Source organism: Babylonia areolata, chromosome 26 (genome assembly GCF_041734735.1).
Source record: "Babylonia areolata isolate BAREFJ2019XMU chromosome 26, ASM4173473v1, whole genome shotgun sequence".
In the NCBI taxonomy this organism is placed as follows: domain Eukaryota; kingdom Metazoa; phylum Mollusca; class Gastropoda; order Neogastropoda; family Buccinidae; genus Babylonia; species Babylonia areolata.
This window is the reverse complement of record NC_134901.1, coordinates 42,210,688-42,229,828: the sequence shown is the minus strand read 5'-3', so window position 1 is coordinate 42,229,828 and position 19,141 is coordinate 42,210,688. Positions and strand designations below refer to the sequence as shown.

The following is a 19,141-nucleotide window of genomic DNA, read 5'->3' as shown; positions in this document are numbered from 1 at the left end:
CTCAATCCCAGTTGGCATTTGGGGACGAAAAGCCGTAGGAGTCCTCCCCCGCTGAAGAATGACACAGTCAAGACTTGCTTGGGTTCCAGTCATCCTTTTTGGATGACGTAGAGGGAAGCTAATCACCTTTTGGTATTATTTAATTAAACGTTATCTTGACAACTTCTTTATCACTTACTTCCAGATCAAGCCATTATCATTTTCCCTCTGTAGTATTTTTCATTTAGTCTTTTATCAGGGTTGGATGAAATTACTCTTGAGAAGAGAATTTATTGCTGGCTTGAACGTATGCAACAAGGTTTGCAGTGACATTATTTTATTTGTTTTCTCATGGTATTTGTCAAGAGACGCAATCTTGTCATTTTCTGAATAATGTTTTTGTTCAGAGATATATGTTTTGAGTGTTTAGGTTGGTTGTCAATAAACTTATAAGATATACTTTGTTGGTCTATATTGTGTATGTTCATTTGTCTGTGTGCAAGAGAGAGAGAGATTGTAAGGAAGAGAGGAATGTATGTTATGTGAATAGGAAATGGATTTTGTAATATGTGGGCTTATCAGGATAAAGCATTGTTCACATCAGAATGTAGTTTTGATATTTATCAAACATTTGTTTTATAAGCATGCTTTATATGGATTTCTTACACAAACATGCACACACACACACACACACACACACACACACACACACTACACACACACACGGACACACACACACACACACACATGTGCAGGCACATTATACATTTTCTCTAATTGGTGCAAGCCAGGCCTCTCAATCATCAGTCTCCAGACTGATGGATGTGATTTCCCTGATGAGTTCACAAAGCACATTTGGGGTGAGAGGGGATGTGCCTTAATTGTGCTTTCATGGTGTACATAGCAGCTGGGAACTTGTATCAGTTAACACCATGCATGCTGATGACTGTGTCTTCCATCTGGGACAACCATTGAAATGAATTAAAGAGCGTTATTGAGGTTATAGGAGATCGAGTAAGTGATTCAACAACAATAAAGAGAAATAACTCTCTATTGAATACAAGGTACACAACTTAAAAGTCAGTGCTGCTTATGCTACTGATTCAGCTATAGCACACAGGTAAACAAAAGGTACATTGGAACAAACCCAGACGACACATCCTCAAAAAAGAAATTCTGGGTTTGCCCTTATACTGATCATGTGACACGTGCACACAGTCACAATGACAGAAGAAATGTGCAAACACAATTACCATTATTCAAGACTGGCATAGCCTGAATAATATAGCACAGAATATACGCATGTTTGCCTCGATGGATTTTTTACTCGAAAGAACACAAGGCTAGGAAAGTAAAGGATTACTTAGTACAACAATGAAGACAGAAATGAAAAATCAACTGATTGACTGAGGCAAGGTCGGAGACTTAAAGACAGAAAAATAAAGAGTGGACACCTATAGTATTATTAATCTTTCAGATGTGACTTGCGAAACTCCATCACAGCCAGCGTGCAGGGATTTCTCTCTCTCTATCTCTCTTTTTTTTCTTTTTTTTTTTTTCTTTTTTGTAATCACAACAGATTTCTCTGTGTGAAATTCGGGCTGCTCTCCCCAGGGAGAGCGTGTTGCTATTCTACAGCGCCACCCTTTTTTTTTTCCCTGCTTGCAGTTTTATTTGTTTTTCCTATCAAAGTGGATTTTTCTACAGAATTTTGCCAGGAACAACCCTTTTGTTGCCGTGGGTTCTTTTACGCGCACTAAGTGCATGCTGCACACGGGACCTCAGTTTATCATCTCATCCGAATGACTAGCATCCAGAACACTACTCAAGGTCTAGTGGAGGGGGAGACAATATTGGCGGCTGAGCCGTGATTTGAACCAGCGCATTCAGATTCTCTTGCTTCCTTGGCGGATGCGTTACCTCCAGGCCATCATTCCACACAAGATTATCGTACTTCTTTAACGTCATATGTCAGTGGCTTTTATGTTCAATCCTCTGCATGCATAAACTCAAAAAGGACTAGCATATCTGCAAATCTGTTCACCTGTCGGTGAAATACAAAAAATTCCCATCCTTTTACCCTCTAAATCATGCAGCCGGCATGCTGGGATAGAACCCTCAGTCGATCAGATTCAGTCGGTGATGTGAGACCAAGTCTAATATGACTCGACTATCGGTGCTCTCTCTCTCTCTCTCTCTCTCTCTCAAAACTCTCATATGCACTTATGTAGTTCTCTCATCCTCCACCCCTAACTACTCTATACACAGATTTTCCCCTGTTGAAAATACTGAATAACTGAACCATAATTAATGAAGTTGACAACCACAGCCAGCATTTTGATCTTGGACTTATCTTATCACGCCGGATCAAATGTAAGCAGATTTCTACTAATTAAACAATAACAGCAACCAAAGCAAAACGTACCAACTTTTTTTTTTTTTTTTTTTTTTTAAAGCGCCTTCGTGATTACCAATCAAGTTTTTTTTTCCAGGTCACTGTTGATGATGCATTAATATGGGACACTGCAAGTGCCATAGATCACCCTTACTGAAAGCTGCTTCTCAGCCTTGACAAACGTGTACTTATAGAATCATACCAAACAAAACCTCTTCGATCTGTGGCAAAATCTTACCACAGAATGCTTAATATTCTGCAACTAAACTAAAGACTGATTTACAATAGGCTATATGAAGACCCAGAGTACTGGATGCACTAAATGATGACAGGCTGTTTCTCCACACTACCTAATAGAAAGAAAAAAATCGTAAATGAGAAACGAAATAAAATCAAATGTAAGAAGTGAAGATGAAGATTCGATGGGGACATAAAAAGGTCGAGAGGTCTAGGCAGATGACCGTGCCAGTCCCAATACTACTACTACTACTACTATAGAAATCAAACAAAATTAAGTGCTCCAATTCCCGGATTTGACTTGTACTAAATCTGTCGTCTTTTCCCTGTTCTGGTCCATGACTAGAATTAACCGGCCCGAATTCACCCCCAGTTTCCGTCAAACGGTAGGAAAACACATAATATGACTTTAAAAAAAGAAGAAAAAAAATCCCCACCTTATCCAGTAAATCAGGAAGAATCCCACTATTAAAATTCACCTTTGAAAAGTTTTATTTTATTTTATTTTTTATTTTTTGTATTTATTTATTTATTTTTTGTTTTTGTTTTTTATATTTTGTAAGCATATTCGTAGTTGTGATATCAACGAATGAGCTCACCACATTGTTCATGTACAATGACAAGTTTGCTTCAGCCTCCTCTCCTCTCATTTTTTTCTCTCATATATTTGAAAAGAATCTTCAAGTAGCTGAAGCCGGGCAGTTATCCAATATGAAGAAGAAAACAAAACTGATACCAAATATTATTTGTTTCAATGACGTTACTTTTTTTAAAAAAATATTTCTTTAATGTGTGTGCGTGTGTGTTTTACGTTCGCATGCTTTTCACTTTCGGTTTAAATCGTTTATCATTATCTTGACATGTACTGAAATCACACACCCCCCTCCCCCATCTCTCTCTCTCTCTCTGTGATGCTTTGATTCACGACAAATGTGTAAAAAAAAAAAATGAAGGGAGGTAATATGTAAACATAACTTTATTTGGTTTGCTCCGTTGATATGCATACAAATACATGTGTAATAAAAATAAACATTTCTAAGGACTGACAAACCCAGTTTCCTGTTTTTCTTTTCATATCCCCTTGGCAAAAATGTCCTCCCTACTGCTTATTTTACATCTCGAAACATTACCTCCCTTGCACTATTTCAAATGCGAAACTAAGACTCCTAATCTTTGCATGCAAATTTTGTCGGACGAAAATGCTTCTTGCAGCCGAGCAGACGATTTGGTCATGAAGCTTGGGGGTATTCGAGGCTGAATTTCAGCGGTGAGCAATTTTTCTTGCTTTTACATTATTTTCCCGTCTTTTGATGCAGCTTGACAGAATTTTGATTCAGGAGTATATCTCTCCAGAGTGCACAAATCTCCCAATGAATCGGTGTCTTTAGACAGGTGCCATTTGGTTGGAAGGGATGGGGGAGGTGGTGAATGTTGCTGGATCCGCCATCATCCGGGCATGCCACAATGGAAGGGCTTGCATTGCGAGCACGGTCCCGGCTGTTTTCGAGGTTGTGCAAAATTGTTCGTCTTCAGACGCTAGCGACTCAGTGCTAAATCCACGTAATCTTTTATTCGTATCGGAAACCAAAGCGCAAATAGGGTGTGTGGGCTGTGGATGCGATTGAGGGAATCTTCAGACTCGGTGTAAGGGTCGAGTTGTTGATTGGCTGATTGGTTCACATGACGGCAGGGTTTGTGATTATGTTATGGGCCTGGCTTTTAGGAGGATTAGGATTAAGAGGGCTGGCTTGCATAACATTACGTCACTGTGACTGCATGGTGCCGGTTTTTATTCAATTATTTTATTATTATTATAACACCAGTTACCCCATGCCCAACATGATCAAAATCAGTTTGCATTCAAAATCAAATGTTTAATTTGTGTGTACATAATTATAGTTTACTTTCATTTCCATTTATTGCATTCTTTTATTTATTAACAAATCAAAACATTGAGCACTATTGACAGAACAGCACAATGTTGTAAAGACACCTTTTGTTTATGAACAGCATTTTGTTTACAATTTTCTTTTTCTTTTTTTTGTAATCACACAGTGATAAACAATGTGAAGACCCCATCTGCCCAGAGTGTGGATTTTTTGTGTACATGTGCACATGTGCTTGCATGTGCACTTAATGGAAGGACTAAGAAAGTACAAAAGTTGAGGGACTTTCATTGATTTCTTACGGTCAACAGTGCTCATAAAATGACTGGTTTGCAAGGATTATTATCAGATAGTATATGGTTCAGAGGTGGTGGCCAAGTAAAAAATAGAATACCTGCTAGGGAAGCCAAAGATCCCAGGTGATGAATCAAACATGCAGAGGTGCTTAATGTACTGCCCACGACCCTAAACCCTCCCCCCACCTCCCACCCCCCAAGCACTCTCCCTTAGGGCTGTTAGGCATAACCCTGAGTGATGTTCCAGTGGTGTTCTTGATGATTACCATACATACATGGCTTGTTGTCAGTACACGCTAAAGAGCTCATAGCACAGTTTAATTCTCCCAGGATTAGTGGTGACAAAAAACCCACTGATTGGTGAACATGTATACTGAAACCAGGGAAAGGAAAAGAACATGGATGACATAGCATCTGTCCTGTGATGATATGCTCTTTTCTGGAAGAGTAGATGGAGACTAATAACCTTTTTTGTGCGTATGTATGTTTTAAACTACCGATGATACTGCACAATGTTGTAAAAATTTGTTGGAGAAAAAAACAACAAAAAAAAACAAAAAACGTTTTTACATTAGCAGATTTCCTCATTTAGTCCAGCTGTGGACTTGAGAATGCCCTCATGTGTTATATAATAACAAGTGTGAGTGGGTTATCACTTTGAACATGACAAAAGCTGACCCTCTGATTTTAGTCAAAAATGAACATAAAATGGGGGCAGGTGGTAGAGGTTACTATTGCTGGGTGTGGAGTTTGAGCAGGTCAGTGCTTTCCTGCTTAACTGCACAGCTTCACAAAAGAACTTGGAACATGGAAAAAGAGATTTTGAATGTCATTATTTTGAGAGAAATATTGTATCATTCTTAGTTGTGACATGTTTATGTAGACCTTGCTTGAAGGTCAAATTACTTAAAGGTGGAACCTTTTTTTTTTTCTTTTTTACAGTTGTGTATATTTGTTATTTTATGAACTGGAGAATCATGGGATTTGGTTGTTGTTGTTGTTGCTTTTAATATATAAGGATTGCTATTGCAGATGACTTTGGTTTTTCTGAGTCAGGACAGACTGATTTTGATCACGCTGACTGTCATGGAAGTTGAAGGACAGAAAGCAGATTTTTATACTGTTATTTTGTCTAAATGGTGTGTCACTGTAACAGCAAACACAAACAATATTTTGAAAACCTATTGTAAAAACCACAAACACACACACTCATATTTCTTGCCTGTTCCATTTCCTTTTGTCAGAGATCCTTTGTGTTATTTATTTCTAAAGGAGGCCACCTCTTCTGGGACAGCCTAAGATTACCTGGAGCGGTCTGGGGGCCATGCCAGTCATCTTAATCCAGGTGACAAGATGTTGTGACTTCAGCTTCACTCTTGTTGTTTGCTCCAGGGTTTTGTTCTTGCTCACAAGCAAGGTCTTTAGACAGTTATGATTTAACAAGCTTTTGCTGAGGATGTTCTTATTGTTTCACATGAAAACATTTTGTCAGCTGTGTCATCTGTGCCATTTTTGTGGTGTTCCCCCAAGCTGTCATTTCCCCCATACAAGCCACAGCAAGGTTAGTCTGCTGCAGTCACAGTACCGTCAGTTCACAGAGAGCTGTGCATGTTCAGCTGTCAGGATGTGACTCTGTATTGCTGCTGAAGTACTCCTGTGGTGTTCAGTGGAGCCTGATCTCATTTATCATTATGCATGGCACCATCTACCAAGCTGTAGTTGAATTGCTGAGCCATACTGATTGAGAATCCCTCCTGGAGTGTAGAATCCCGTTGAGTCTCTCCAGTGACAGTTCACCATGAATCTGTGGGCACCAGAGACAAGAACTCAATACTAGCATGCACATCAACAAAATGACAGAAAGCAGATAACATAATAGGCTTCGAACCTTTGCCTTGAAACGGAATATAATTGATCCGGTCGACTGTTGTCCAAAACAACAATTTCCCCTTCCCTCAATTTGTATTTTTTATTTGTATTTGTTTTTCTTTTTATCACAACAGATTTCTTTGTGTGAAATTCGGGCTGCTTTCCCCAGGGAGAACGCATTGCTAAACTACATTGCCACCCTTTTTTTTCTTTTTCTTTCTCCTGCGTGCAGTTTTATTTGTTTTTCCTATTGAAGTGAATTTTTCTACAGAATCTTGCCAGGGACAAACCTTTTGTTGTCAGGGGTTCTTTTGCGTGTGCTAAGTGCATGCTGCACACGGGACCTCGGTTTATCGTCTCATCCAAATGACTAGCATCCAGACCACCACTCAAGGTCTAGTGGAGGGGGAGAAAATGTTGGCGGCTGAGCCATGATTCGAACCAGCGCGTTCAGACACGTTACCTCTAGGCCATCACTCTACTTCACAAAGACATGAAAAAATATGTGTTCTGTGGATAAAATAATACTTGAAACTGATACTTGGTGTGTCAGGTCTTTCCAAAGTCAAAGCCAGTTGAGGCACTGTGTTGAATTTTAAATAGATCAGTTCAAATACTTGAATGGCAGAGATTTGACAAGAAACACACAGATTAAAGCAAATAACTGGTTTAACCGTAAAATGAAATATAGCTTAAAAACTTGCAAAAATACTCACAGAAATAGTTATAAATCCTTTCGTTCAAACTGGTGATTTCCATGACGAAGTTTTAGTCTTTCGGTGACCCAGAAAAACCAGCAGTGGAGACGTGCATGGACACACGGTTCTCGCTAAAAATATCTGGGGAATCCCAATGAAAATGTGATGAAAGTGGGCCTGCACACCCTCCCTAAGATCTGCAGTGTTGGTCAGGAAATATGTGCTAAACTCCCAAAGACATTTGTGAAGTGGATGTCCCTGGACTTTGTGGTCCCAGTTTTTTCATTTGAGCCCATAGCATGCTCAGCTTTGAGAAAGTGCCAGCCACCGGCCAAAAAATCTCTTAAATCTGTTGATGGCAGTATTGGGAATCAGTTCCAGACATTAGTCTATAATGTGTGGGATTTAGTATAATAGATCAGATGTACACATGTTATTTGCTGCAAGTTTGACAGAATAATAGAATTTATCCCTCACTAAAACAGAGTTTATTATTACATTTTGTTTGTTTCAGTTTCTTATCTGTGTGTATGTGTCTGTGCATGTGAATGCTTGTATTTGTGTACTTGTGTGTATGTCCCTATGTGCATTGGTGCGCTAACATGTTGGCAGCGTGTGTGTATAAACAGAAATATTTGCACATGTTACAGAGTGTTGGGCAGCATGGATGACAGAGGAGACCGCCGAACCCCAGTGAACAGTTTGATGGCACGCTACTCCTACCTTCCACCTAGTCAGACTCCCTTGTCTCCTGGCACAGGCTTTGATGCGTCGCTAAGCAACGTTCCTATCACCATGGCATCCTCTGCCGGAATGAGCATGCCTTCATTCAGAGCAGGGCAGAACGTGATCAGTGACATAGCTGAGTCAGTGGTGTCCCAGACAGACAATGCACACAGCAGTGGAAAGAGCCGCAACAGACAGCAGAGTATGGACAGCTACTCCTGCAAAGAGGACAGCATGCACGGGTTGGCATCCCGGGACAGTGTGGGGAACATGTATGGTTACTCCAACTACATGAACCCCCCGGGGAACAGTTTTGTGCCCGAAGGCATGGGAGACAGAGCAGATTTGTTTATGTCGCAGCTGGGCCTGACTGGGAGACTTCCCTCCAGCAGTCTGTACGGGAGTCTGCCTCAGGACTCCGGCAACCACAGAAGTGGCGAGTCAGCCGCCTTGAGTCCCCTGCATTCTGCAGCAGAGAGATCCATTTTGTCCAGGTCTGTGCCTCCATATCTCCCTCTGGGTACTGAGTCCAATTACGTCTATTTCAACCCTCCGTCGCTCAGTTCTATTGGGGCTGCAGAGTTGTCTCTGTCAGCTGGTATGCATGGCAGTCTGGGCTCTTTTGTCAGCCCCCCACCCAGCTACAGTCCCAGCAGTGCAGCTTCACGCCTGCGTACCTGTTTCCCAACAGTCAGCGCTTCTTCAGCGTACAACTTGAGCGTTGGGGCACAGGAGAACAAACAGTCTTCTGTTACTGACAATGTGTCCAAAGAATGCTATGATATGCCTTGGAATCTGACCCACGCACCTCCAGAGTGGAACACGGGGAGGAAATCCAGAAGGGACGTGGACATTTTTGATTCTCAGTACAAGCAGAAATCCACAAGTCCAAACAATGAGTCAGAAATGCGCCCTGTCATTGACCAGTCTCTGTCCAGTAACTATGAGGGCAACAAGAAGAATGAAATGAAGATTTCCTCCACAAAAACAGAAACCTACACAACAACATCACAGAATGGCCCCTACTACCGAGCTGTCCCTCAGAGCGCTTCAGAAAGGATGTTTCAAGAAAACGATTCAAACCTGATGAGCACTGACTTCAGAGACATCGCATCCCATGTGGCAAACAACAAAACTTTGCCAGCGGTTGGAAGCTCAGATCAGTCTGTCGGAGATGAGAGTAGTAAATTTGCCTCACAGTCGCATGTTAGATGTAATGAAAACATGGCAAAAAGGCCCGGAGGAAATCTGCCCCATTTCTCTAATGCCAGTACCATGACATCCCAGCACATGGCTCAACCTCTGCCAGGCGCAAGTGGTCAGTCCTCATCAGGACCGTCCAATTCTGCACCGTTCTCAATCACCCCCAGCATGTACTCTGACTCCAGTGAGAACGAACAGAGCGTGGATCTGATCAGCAACAGAGCCAGTCAGAAAGGTATAGGCACCAGCAGCAAGCCGGGCACTTGCCTCACCAAGCCAAGGAAGTATATTCCTGTGAAGGAAACAGTGCAGTGGAAGAAGAAGCAGCAGCTACAGCAGGCAAAGCTTGCAGCGATGGAGAGTAAAGCAGCCTTGCATGCCTATCAGTTTGAGGACCAGAAACCAAGTCAGCAGTCAGAGGAAGACTTCTGCCCCAAATGGCAAACTTTTACAAAAGTTTCAGACTTGAGCGAGGAGGAAGGGGAAATTGTGAATCCCCCGAGAATCCGTCTTGTCATCAAAAAGAGTCTTACGCCCAAAATGAAAACATCCAAAGGAACATCTTCAGGGCTGGGTATATCCTTCACTAAGGGGAAAGGTCGGATAGATAAAAGAACTTGTGGCATCTGTCAGAAGACCTTCAGCCGAGCTGACAGTCTGACTTGTCACATGCGCGTCCACACAGGGGACCGACCTTACCAGTGCCAGCTCTGCGATGCCAACTACAAGATAGCTGGTCAACTGCGTGATCATGTGCGCTCCAAACACTCCAACTCCAGGCCCTTTGTGTGCACAAAATGTGGGAAAGACTTTGCTTACCCAACAGCCAGACGCAGACACGAAAAAGTTTGTGGCCTCGACTTGTCAGAGCGCATTGAATTTCAGTGCCCCACATGTGACAAAGGGTTTGTCACTGCCAAAGGTTTCTCCAAACATCTGCAGACCTGTTCTCCATCTGCTCTGGAGCATGGCTTTGGCTTTGAGAAAGACAAGGAAGCACCATTTCGATGCAGTGCTTGCGAGAAGTCATTTGCCAGCTTCCCAAGCTTAGATCGTCACCAGCGTTTTGTTTGTGGAAGAATCCCTCAGAAAGGAATCTATGCCTGTGAAGAGTGTGGTAAAATGTTCCATACCAGGAATCGCTACATTACTCACACTCGCCGCCATGTGGGAGAAAAACCGTACAAGTGTTCAAAGTGTGAGACCTTCTTCTATGACAAGGGCACACTGAAGAGGCACACAGAGCGTTGGCATGAGGGAGGTGGAAAGTTCAACTGTACTCCTTGCGGGAAAAATTTTTTTGACGTTAGAACTTGGAAAAAGCACATGATGCAACAGCATGACTCGCAGTTTATTGAGCCTTTGTACATGATGAATCTTCAGGGGAGAAGGATGAAACAGCACATGTGCAAAGTGTGCGGCAGGTCATTCATATGGAGGTGTCTTCGTGCTCATGTTGCATCTGAGCACCCTGGTATGTCATTGAGCGAGGCACTTAGCAAAGAACTGCTGAAGTGTGACATATGCTCGAAAGAGTTTTCCTCCTACCAGATTTTGCGGGTGCATAAAAGGGGGCACTGCAGTTCTCAGCGATTCAAGTGTGAGAAATGCAACATGCAGTTTGCAGTCAAGTCTGTCCTTGGTTATCACATTCAGATGCACTGTCAACATTCATCCGGTTTTGCCAACGCTGACAATCTGTCTATACATATGGGTGTTGGCACAGGAGATAGGCCTTACCAGTGTCAGCTCTGTGATGCCAACTACAAAATTGCTGGACATCTCCGAGATCACGTGCGTTCTAGACACTCCAATTCTAGGCCTTTCTTGTGTGCCAAGTGTGGGAAAGATTTTGCATACTCCACAGCAAGGCGTAGGCATGAGAAAGTTTGTGGTGTGGATTTGTCCGAGCGTATTCAGTTCCAGTGCTCTGCGTGTGACAAGGGATTTGTGACTGCGAAAGGTTACACCAAACACCAAGTAACTTGCAGCAATAATCAGGGTGAGAATGGTGGGAAGATTGAAATGCCATTTAAGTGCAGCTCCTGTGAGAAATCTTTCGCAAGTTTCCCAGCTTTGGACCGTCACCAGCGTTTCATATGTGGGAGAATTCCTCAGAAAGGAATCTATGCTTGTGAAGAGTGTGGGAAGATGTTCTACAAGAGAGATCGCTACATCACGCACACTCGTCGCCACGCAGGAGAGAAACCCTTCAAATGCCCCGAGTGTGAACTATGTTTCTATGACCAAGGGACCCTAAAGACACACATGGAGAGGTGGCATCAGTCTTCTGGCAAGTACAAGTGCACACTTTGTAACAAGGATTTTTTCTACCCAAGAACTCTGAAGAAACATATGCATCAACATTCAGTTGAGCTGGCCAACTCAATAGGGTCTCTGCACAGGGAAGCTTCCCATGGGAGAATGATGAGACAATACACGTGCAAGATATGCAGCAAGTCGTTTGCCTGGAGACCGCTATGTGCTCACATGGCAGCCGAGCACCCAGGAGTGGACCTGAACGAAGCAGTGAGCAAAGACTTGATGAAGTGTGACGTTTGCTCCAAAGAGTTCTCCTGCCCGCAGAGTCTGACCCTGCACAAAAGAAAGCACTCCAATTTCAAACGTTACAAGTGTGAAAAATGTGATCTTCAGTTTGCCATGAAGTCTTCCTTCCTTTCTCACTGTCGCACACATGCAGATGGACGGCCGCACAGCTGCGAAGAGTGTGGGAAAACGTTCCGCTGGCTTCACTCCTTGACCCACCACAAAATGACTCACCACAGCTCCTCGGCAGAAAGCAGTGACAGGACCATTGAGAGGTACACGTGCAATGAATGCGGCAAGCACTTCAAGCAGGAAAACTTCCTGTACCTTCACCTGAAGCTGAAGCAGCATGGCAGCAGCCAAGACACACCATGCATTTGCGCCAAGTGTGGCAGAGGCTTCAGCAAGATGCCGGACTACAAGACCCACTTAGCCACACACAACATATCCGTACCACACAGCAAGCCATTCTCATGTTCTCCCTGCGCCATTGGCTTCCAGACCAAACACCTGTTGGACAAACACATGAGACGGGTACACAACCAGCAGCCCCAGCCATCTTATCTTGGTGTTGATCGCGGGAAGACTCTAATCCCGAAAGACTACCTGAAAAGACATGCCGTATCTCATGAAAAATACTTATCAGGTGCAGTCCCTATGCCCGATCATCCTCAAACTGCTCCAAAGCATTGCATGGCGGATTTTACTCGAGGAGATACCAGCAGCAACAACAGTCAAACCCAAACGGTGAAGAAGAATGAGATGGAAAGCCACATGGGAATGCAGGATAGACCGCCTTACATGGCCTCCACAAGCAGCCAGGAGATGACGAGGGACAACTACGAGGGACTTTCCTTGCCGAACGATGCGCTTCCCCATTTCAGCACGTTTGAGAACCAGAACTACCCACGTCATTACAGCACCTTCATTCACCAAACCCTGGCCTGGCCCAGGTCGGAGGAACATTGTGCGGAAGAAGGTTGATATTTTACACCAATGGATCATCAGCCATTCCTGAACAAAGCCAGTAATGTATAAGTCTAGATCATCATAAAACTTTGTACGTATGACACAGACTTCAGTCAGTTAACATTTAATAAACATCACCAACAGAGTATGCATCATTTTCAACTACAGTTTCCCACAGGTTATTTTCTGTGGTAACTGTACACTTGTGATGAAAAAACTGTGAATTAGTTGGGTTGATTTGCCAACACTGAGATTTTTATCAGTTTGTGTAGCAAGCTTGCGTTGTATCTCAAGTACTGAATTTACTTAGTCTTCTGCATCTTTGTGCAAATGTTTCAGTCTGTGTCTGTGCAGATGTTTTGGTCTGTGTCAGTGTGTTTGCACTCTTGTGTACATGTGGGAATGTTAGTGCTTGTTCATGTGTGAAGTGGTGGGGGTTGGATTGGGGAAGTTGTTTTGATGTTTTCTGTTAATCTTGTAGCTGTATTGAGATGAATGCAATCATTCTGAAATTGTTTTACAAGTTCTGGTTTATTGTTGGTGATCAACGCACACAAGGAGCAATGTAGATGCTTCAGTGGAACTTTGAAGACCAGTGTTGATGTTTTTGTTGTTGTTTTCAATGTGTGGAAAGCATGCATAATTATTAGATATGATGGCTGTGTGTAGTTTTTATTGTGATGTATATTGAGTGTATATGGAATGTGTGGATGCAACTAATTATTTCAATCATTTTGTGAAATGAATGGATAATCAGTCATAGAGTTGGATGGTGTTTTGTGTTGAAAATCACATATATCATATATGACTCTTGAAGATGTTTTTTCTAATGGTTTTTTTGGGTTTTTTTTTTTTTTTTTTTGCAAATCAGAATGCCATAGTTTTCTTCCTTATGAAAAAAACAACATGCACGTAGGTTTTGTTTGATCACAAACACATTTATCTTACAGTTCCAGGTTATTTTGACACTATTTTTTTGGTCTGATATTCATGCTGTATGGTTTAATACTATATTTTTCCTTTATTGTTATTATTATCATTATCATGTTTTATTTATTTTTATTTTACAATGATTTTTCAATCTCATATATTCATCCTGTATGGTGTAATACCATATTTTTCTGTTATCATCATTTTTTTTTATTTTTTTTTTTTTACAATGATTCTTCAGTCTGTTGTATTCATGCTATGTGGTTCATTTTAGTCATTGTTGATTCCTTGCATTATTACGAAATTTTTTGAAAATTGGATGAAAAAAATGATCATGTGAATTGCAGTTTTGCATTAACACATCATTTTTATGTTATCTGTTGTGATGCGTTTACTGAAAATGGGATGTTATTTATACATATATTGTTTTATGTTATTTTTTTAGATAAAATTGACGATTTTGAAAAGTTATTCTGATCAGGTTTCTTCTTTGAGTGTCATTCTCCGTGTGTCAAAAAATTGTTGGCAGTTGTTCCCTGTCATTTTTCTGCTTTTGGGGTTCATTCTTTTTATCAGTTCTGATGAGTTATCGCTGATGCAAATATTAGTTTTACTGGACTTGGTCTGTTTTTGCATGTTTTTTCCCCCACAAGCATCCCAACCCCTCTGACATTGCCCAAACATTTAATAATATAAAATTCAGTAAACGTCCATGGCGCACACAAACTAACAGTAGCTTATTGATACAGGGTTTATCATTGCTAGGCCCTGACAGTGGTAAATTTTATCAAAGAATCAGTTTAAGTTAAGCCGAGTCAGTTGGAGAGCTTGAAATAAGATGGGATGATAATGCCATTGATTGAATGTTTAAGTGTGAGGTATACAAAATCATTGTCAGTTATAGGCAAAGTTTACCCTATGGAACCACTATGCAGTCAACAGTGTTGTGAATGAATCTGCATGCAGTTTATTCATCTGTCTTGTCTCTCTGATTTGGGGATGCAAGCTGTGTGTGTGTGTGTATGTGAAAGTCCTTTCATGTGTGTGTATGTCTGAAAGTCAATTCCATCTTGTTTTCAAGTGTCCTGCGCTTTCAGCCAGAGGATAAGTGCATTAGCAATGTAACTTTGCTATTTTGTTTGGAGACAGTGAATTCAGTTGAGTTTGTTTTTTGCATAACATGATTTTTTTCACTCTTCCTTTTGAATTTTTTTTAACAACAACAACAACAACAATCAAGGACATCTTTCAGCCTCTTGTCTCCTCGCAAGAAAGTTGAAATTGATTTCTTCATATTTCTTTTGACAGTTCTTTTCCATCAGTTGGTCAGTCTGACTCATTTTGATATCGCTTCCAGGTGAAGCTTTCCCCCCTCCCTCGTTTTCAGCCAGGGCATAAAATTGGAGTCGTGAAGGTCTCAAATGAAAATGGTCCAAGTTTTTAACCCTACCCCCTTCATAAACAGTGGTCCCAAGTTTTTACCTCCCCGTCACCCCCTTGCTCCAATTCCCCCCACCGATCCCCCTGAAGTTTACATTTTGATATATTTCTTTTCTTTACACATTTTGAGAAAGGAGTTAAATATGTTGCATATAGTGGACCTTGAACTGTCCTTTATTTATATTGATGAATATTGTGTGATGTACACATTAAATTGGGATGGTTTGTTATTATTATTATTATTTTTTATATATTGTTATTGTTGTCTTGTGTGGAGTCCATATCTGTACTCAGCTGAATTTGTCGAGGATATACATTTACAACTAGATTCAGCTGGAAAAAAAAAACAACAACTTTTGTAGCAAATGCTGTGAGAGAAGATGTGATGGAGCTTTTTTTTTTTTCTGTCCAATGATGTGAAAAATGAGAGGTTGCAGTTGATTTTGGACACACATGTATATATGTGAGAAAGGTTGATGGAGCTAAGTTTGGGTCTTCATTTCAAACGCTTGGAGAGAGTGGAGCTTATTGTAGAACCTGGATGTCCGATACATTCGTGGGAGAAGTCACGGTGGAGCGTTTTGGGACTTTGATGTTAAATGTATTCATGGGAGAGATCATTTGGTGTGGAACTTGTTTTGGGACTTGTAATGGCTTCATGTCTGGTGTGAAATAAGCCAGGAAGGAGTTTATTTTATTTTGAGGTCTCCTGTCTGTTGGTTAGAGGGATGTGGGAGTTGGGTCTTCACTCTATATGTCAGGTGTGAAATATGACTGTACAGAGTTTTTATTTTGGGATTTCATGTCGGATATCACTCCTTCAGGGTGGATCTGATTGTTAGACTTCACACTAGATGTGTTGAAATAAGTCAAGGTATAGCTCTTGATGCTTTGAAAAAAAGTCAAAGTATAGGTCTTGATGCTTTGAAATAAGTCAAGGTATAACTCATGTCACAGGGTGTACAGTCTGCCAGCCCTGATATATGTCAGTCGCAGAGCTTGATCAGAAAGGTGTGAAATGTAATGCCTTGATAAAAGTCGTTAAAAATTTTGCAAAATGATGTATGGTCAGAGAACATGGTTTTTTGAGCAAAATATGGATTGGAAAATTCACAAATACGGGCATTACTTTTTCAACCAATGAACTGGGTGTAGTAAGTGCTAGCCAATACCATGGAATCAACACATGCCACCCTTTCACTCTCATGCTGTCATGAGTTTGGAGGTTATTATTCTGAGGGCATCGGCGGTCTCACTTCAAGGCTCAGTATAGTTACAGTGTCAGGCCCAAATAGTCCATCATCTGCTACCACACCCTTGCTATACCACTTGAAAGAAATCTGCTCTGACTGCCATGTTTGATCAAACTTGGAGAACTTTCGGCACTGTGTGCCTCTGGATCTGATTCTCACGATCTGTGGAAGTACGCTTGTTCATTGGTGTTGCTTTTTGTGTGGAATGTTAAATTGTGGTGTGTTTGTGTGTTTTGGAATGCTTCACTCTTATTCTTATGATTTGATCAATGCTTTCAGTGTGAATCGTGGTACATATGCTGTGTCTCTGCCCTTTGCAGTTGTGTGTTTTTTACTGCAATTGTTGTTTGATCATTAATTTCTGTGTGCCATACTGTGCTGTATTTGTCTGACTATTTCATGCCGTTCTAGAACAAGTCTTGTTGTTTTTTCATGAGAACACCATTTATGTAAATATTTCAAGTTTAGTGTTGTCTGCAATTTGAAAATGGTCGGTAACATGGAAAAACTGTGACAGCTGTTGTTTTATTTTGTAATAATTATTAGAGATAACTAATGTTGTATCATGTTTGGTGCATTTGTGTCAGCAACTATTTGTGTGTTGGTTTTTTAAGACCTCCGCCCTTTTCTTTTTATTTTTTTTTATTTTTATTTTTTATTTTTTTATTTTTTTAAACACTAGTATAATACTGTTTAAATATATATGTACACATACATAGAGCAAATGATTTCATTTTGAATACAGAGGTGGCTGTCATTTGTGATGTAAAAAAAAAAAAAAAAGAAAAAAAAAAAAAATTTTTTGAGTTGTTGTGTGGAGAAATTATTATTTTCTGTGAAAGGGAGTTTCAACACTCCCCTTTATCGAAAATCATAACTCTTGACAAGTTCAAGTCCAGAAAGGCATGGTGTGATTATTTCAATTAAGTGACCCAAATGGTGGGTATGTGTAAAGGGAATGGTGCAGACACTATTACTGTCAGTGATGTGAGAGAAGTGAGATGTGTAATGGATAGAAATAGGGTTGTGTCATGGTATTATTATTATTGATAAAGTTATACATCGCCTACCTTCGATAAGAGACCAAGTCCTAAGCGCTTGACAAACACTGAACGCACTTGTCAGCATGTTTTTCTTTTATATATTTAACAGTAACATGGCCCGTTCATGGACAAATAATTGACAGAAAACCAGTGAGAAAAAAAAAAAGAATGAAAATATCAGACTGGATGATTAAAGATCGTTACATTTGGTAAGACGTTAGTTTAATGAGGTCGCAAGTTCACAAAAGCTTAATGGAATTATTCTGATTACTTAAGGCCCTAATGGAAAACCTGTGTGAAGTGGAAATTCGTGTTTAATTATGAAAGACTTTTTTTTTTTATGACACTTTTTACCTTGGGCTGTGGGTTTGTAACCCCCACAAATAGAAAAAAATTGTTTGTGTGCTGTGAGTTTCTGTGTTTGGATTGATGTATCTAGCTCTCAGAATGTGAAGTCATCACTTCATACATGTAAAAACATGATAATTGATCAGTGACAGTGTGTTTTTGTTGTTTTTGTTTTTTGTTTGTTTGATTTTAATGTTGTTGGTGGTGGTAAATTGGTTCATGGCCTTTTGGGTGGATTTAGGCCTCTGCTGTTTAATTTCAAGGTCTGTGGTAAGCGCTTCTGATTGTGCTAGTTAGTTCGTGTGCTCTTTTTTTTCTTCTTGTTTTAAAATACTTAGATGATTCACCTGTCCATGCATTGACACTCATTCACATTCATATATTGACACACCCACACACAGAATAATAATATGACTTTGTAGGTGTTAGTAGTATATATAAGTGTATTGATGTTGCTTATGTTCTTGTACACTTTGCTTATTTAAATGTTGCCATAATGTATGTAAACATATACTGCTTTCTTTACTGTATGTTGCAGAATACATATAATTAGGTGTATGTATAAACCAAAATGATAATAAAATGAGGAAACGACCTTTGTCTTTGATATTGTTTGGTACGAAAGGACACAAAAATGAGGCCAAGAGAACAAATACTTCAACATTTTCAAATGTGACAACACAGTCGCAGATTCACAAGCAAACACTGCCAAAAATCCTCATCAGCCTGCTTGTAGACAAACAAATCTGAAGATGTGGTTGGCCACTGAAAAGTAGGTCATCACTGGCATATTGGGGTAAAAAAAAAAAAAAAGATGAACACACACACACAAACACACACACTACACACACACACAATAAAAACGTGCGCGCACATACGCAGCACCAACCCACACTGTGTCAAGGTTCTGTGAGTTTGTCTTGGTGTTTTTTTGTTTGTTTTTTTTTGGTTTGGTTTTGTGTGTTTAGATGTGTCAGTTTTGTGTTTGAGCATTCGGTATGGCTATAGCCCTGTGCAGTCGGACTAAAAGCAACAATAAACAATACCCCCACCACCTCACCCCATTCCACACATACACATTCTCTCTCCTTCGAAGACCAAACTGATTTTCACCTTTGACGAAGTCCTCTCTGTCTGTCTGTCTCTCTCTTGCTCTCTATATTACCTTCCACACATGTCCCAATGAAGACCAAACTGATCTTCACCTTTGACGAAAGTCCTGTCTGTCTTGCTCTCTATATTGCCTTCCACAGTGTCCCCTATGATGACCAAACTGATCTTCACCTTTGACGAAAGTCCTGTCTGCCTATCTGTCTATTTGT

At 40.6% G+C, this 19,141-nt stretch overlaps 1 protein-coding gene across 1 annotated transcript; it reads left to right on the top strand.

The window, feature by feature from the left end:
* Positions 1–3,794: 3,794 nt before the first annotated feature.
* Positions 3,795–18,413, top strand: LOC143300341 (uncharacterized). The gene is made up of 3 exons (XM_076613942.1): positions 3,795–3,878; positions 6,066–6,138; positions 8,011–18,413. Exon 3 carries the CDS (start codon positions 8,024–8,026, stop codon positions 12,818–12,820), a length of 4,797 nt encoding a protein of 1,598 aa, XP_076470057.1. The 5' UTR covers positions 3,795–3,878; positions 6,066–6,138; positions 8,011–8,023; the 3' UTR covers positions 12,821–18,413.
* Positions 18,414–19,141: the final 728 nt, after the last annotated feature.

Bases quoted from the DNA above. Each gene is read 5' to 3' on its own strand.
- LOC143300341 (XM_076613942.1), top strand. From the start codon at position 8,024: ATGGATGACAGAGGAGACCGCCGAACCCCAGTGAACAGTTTGATGGCA.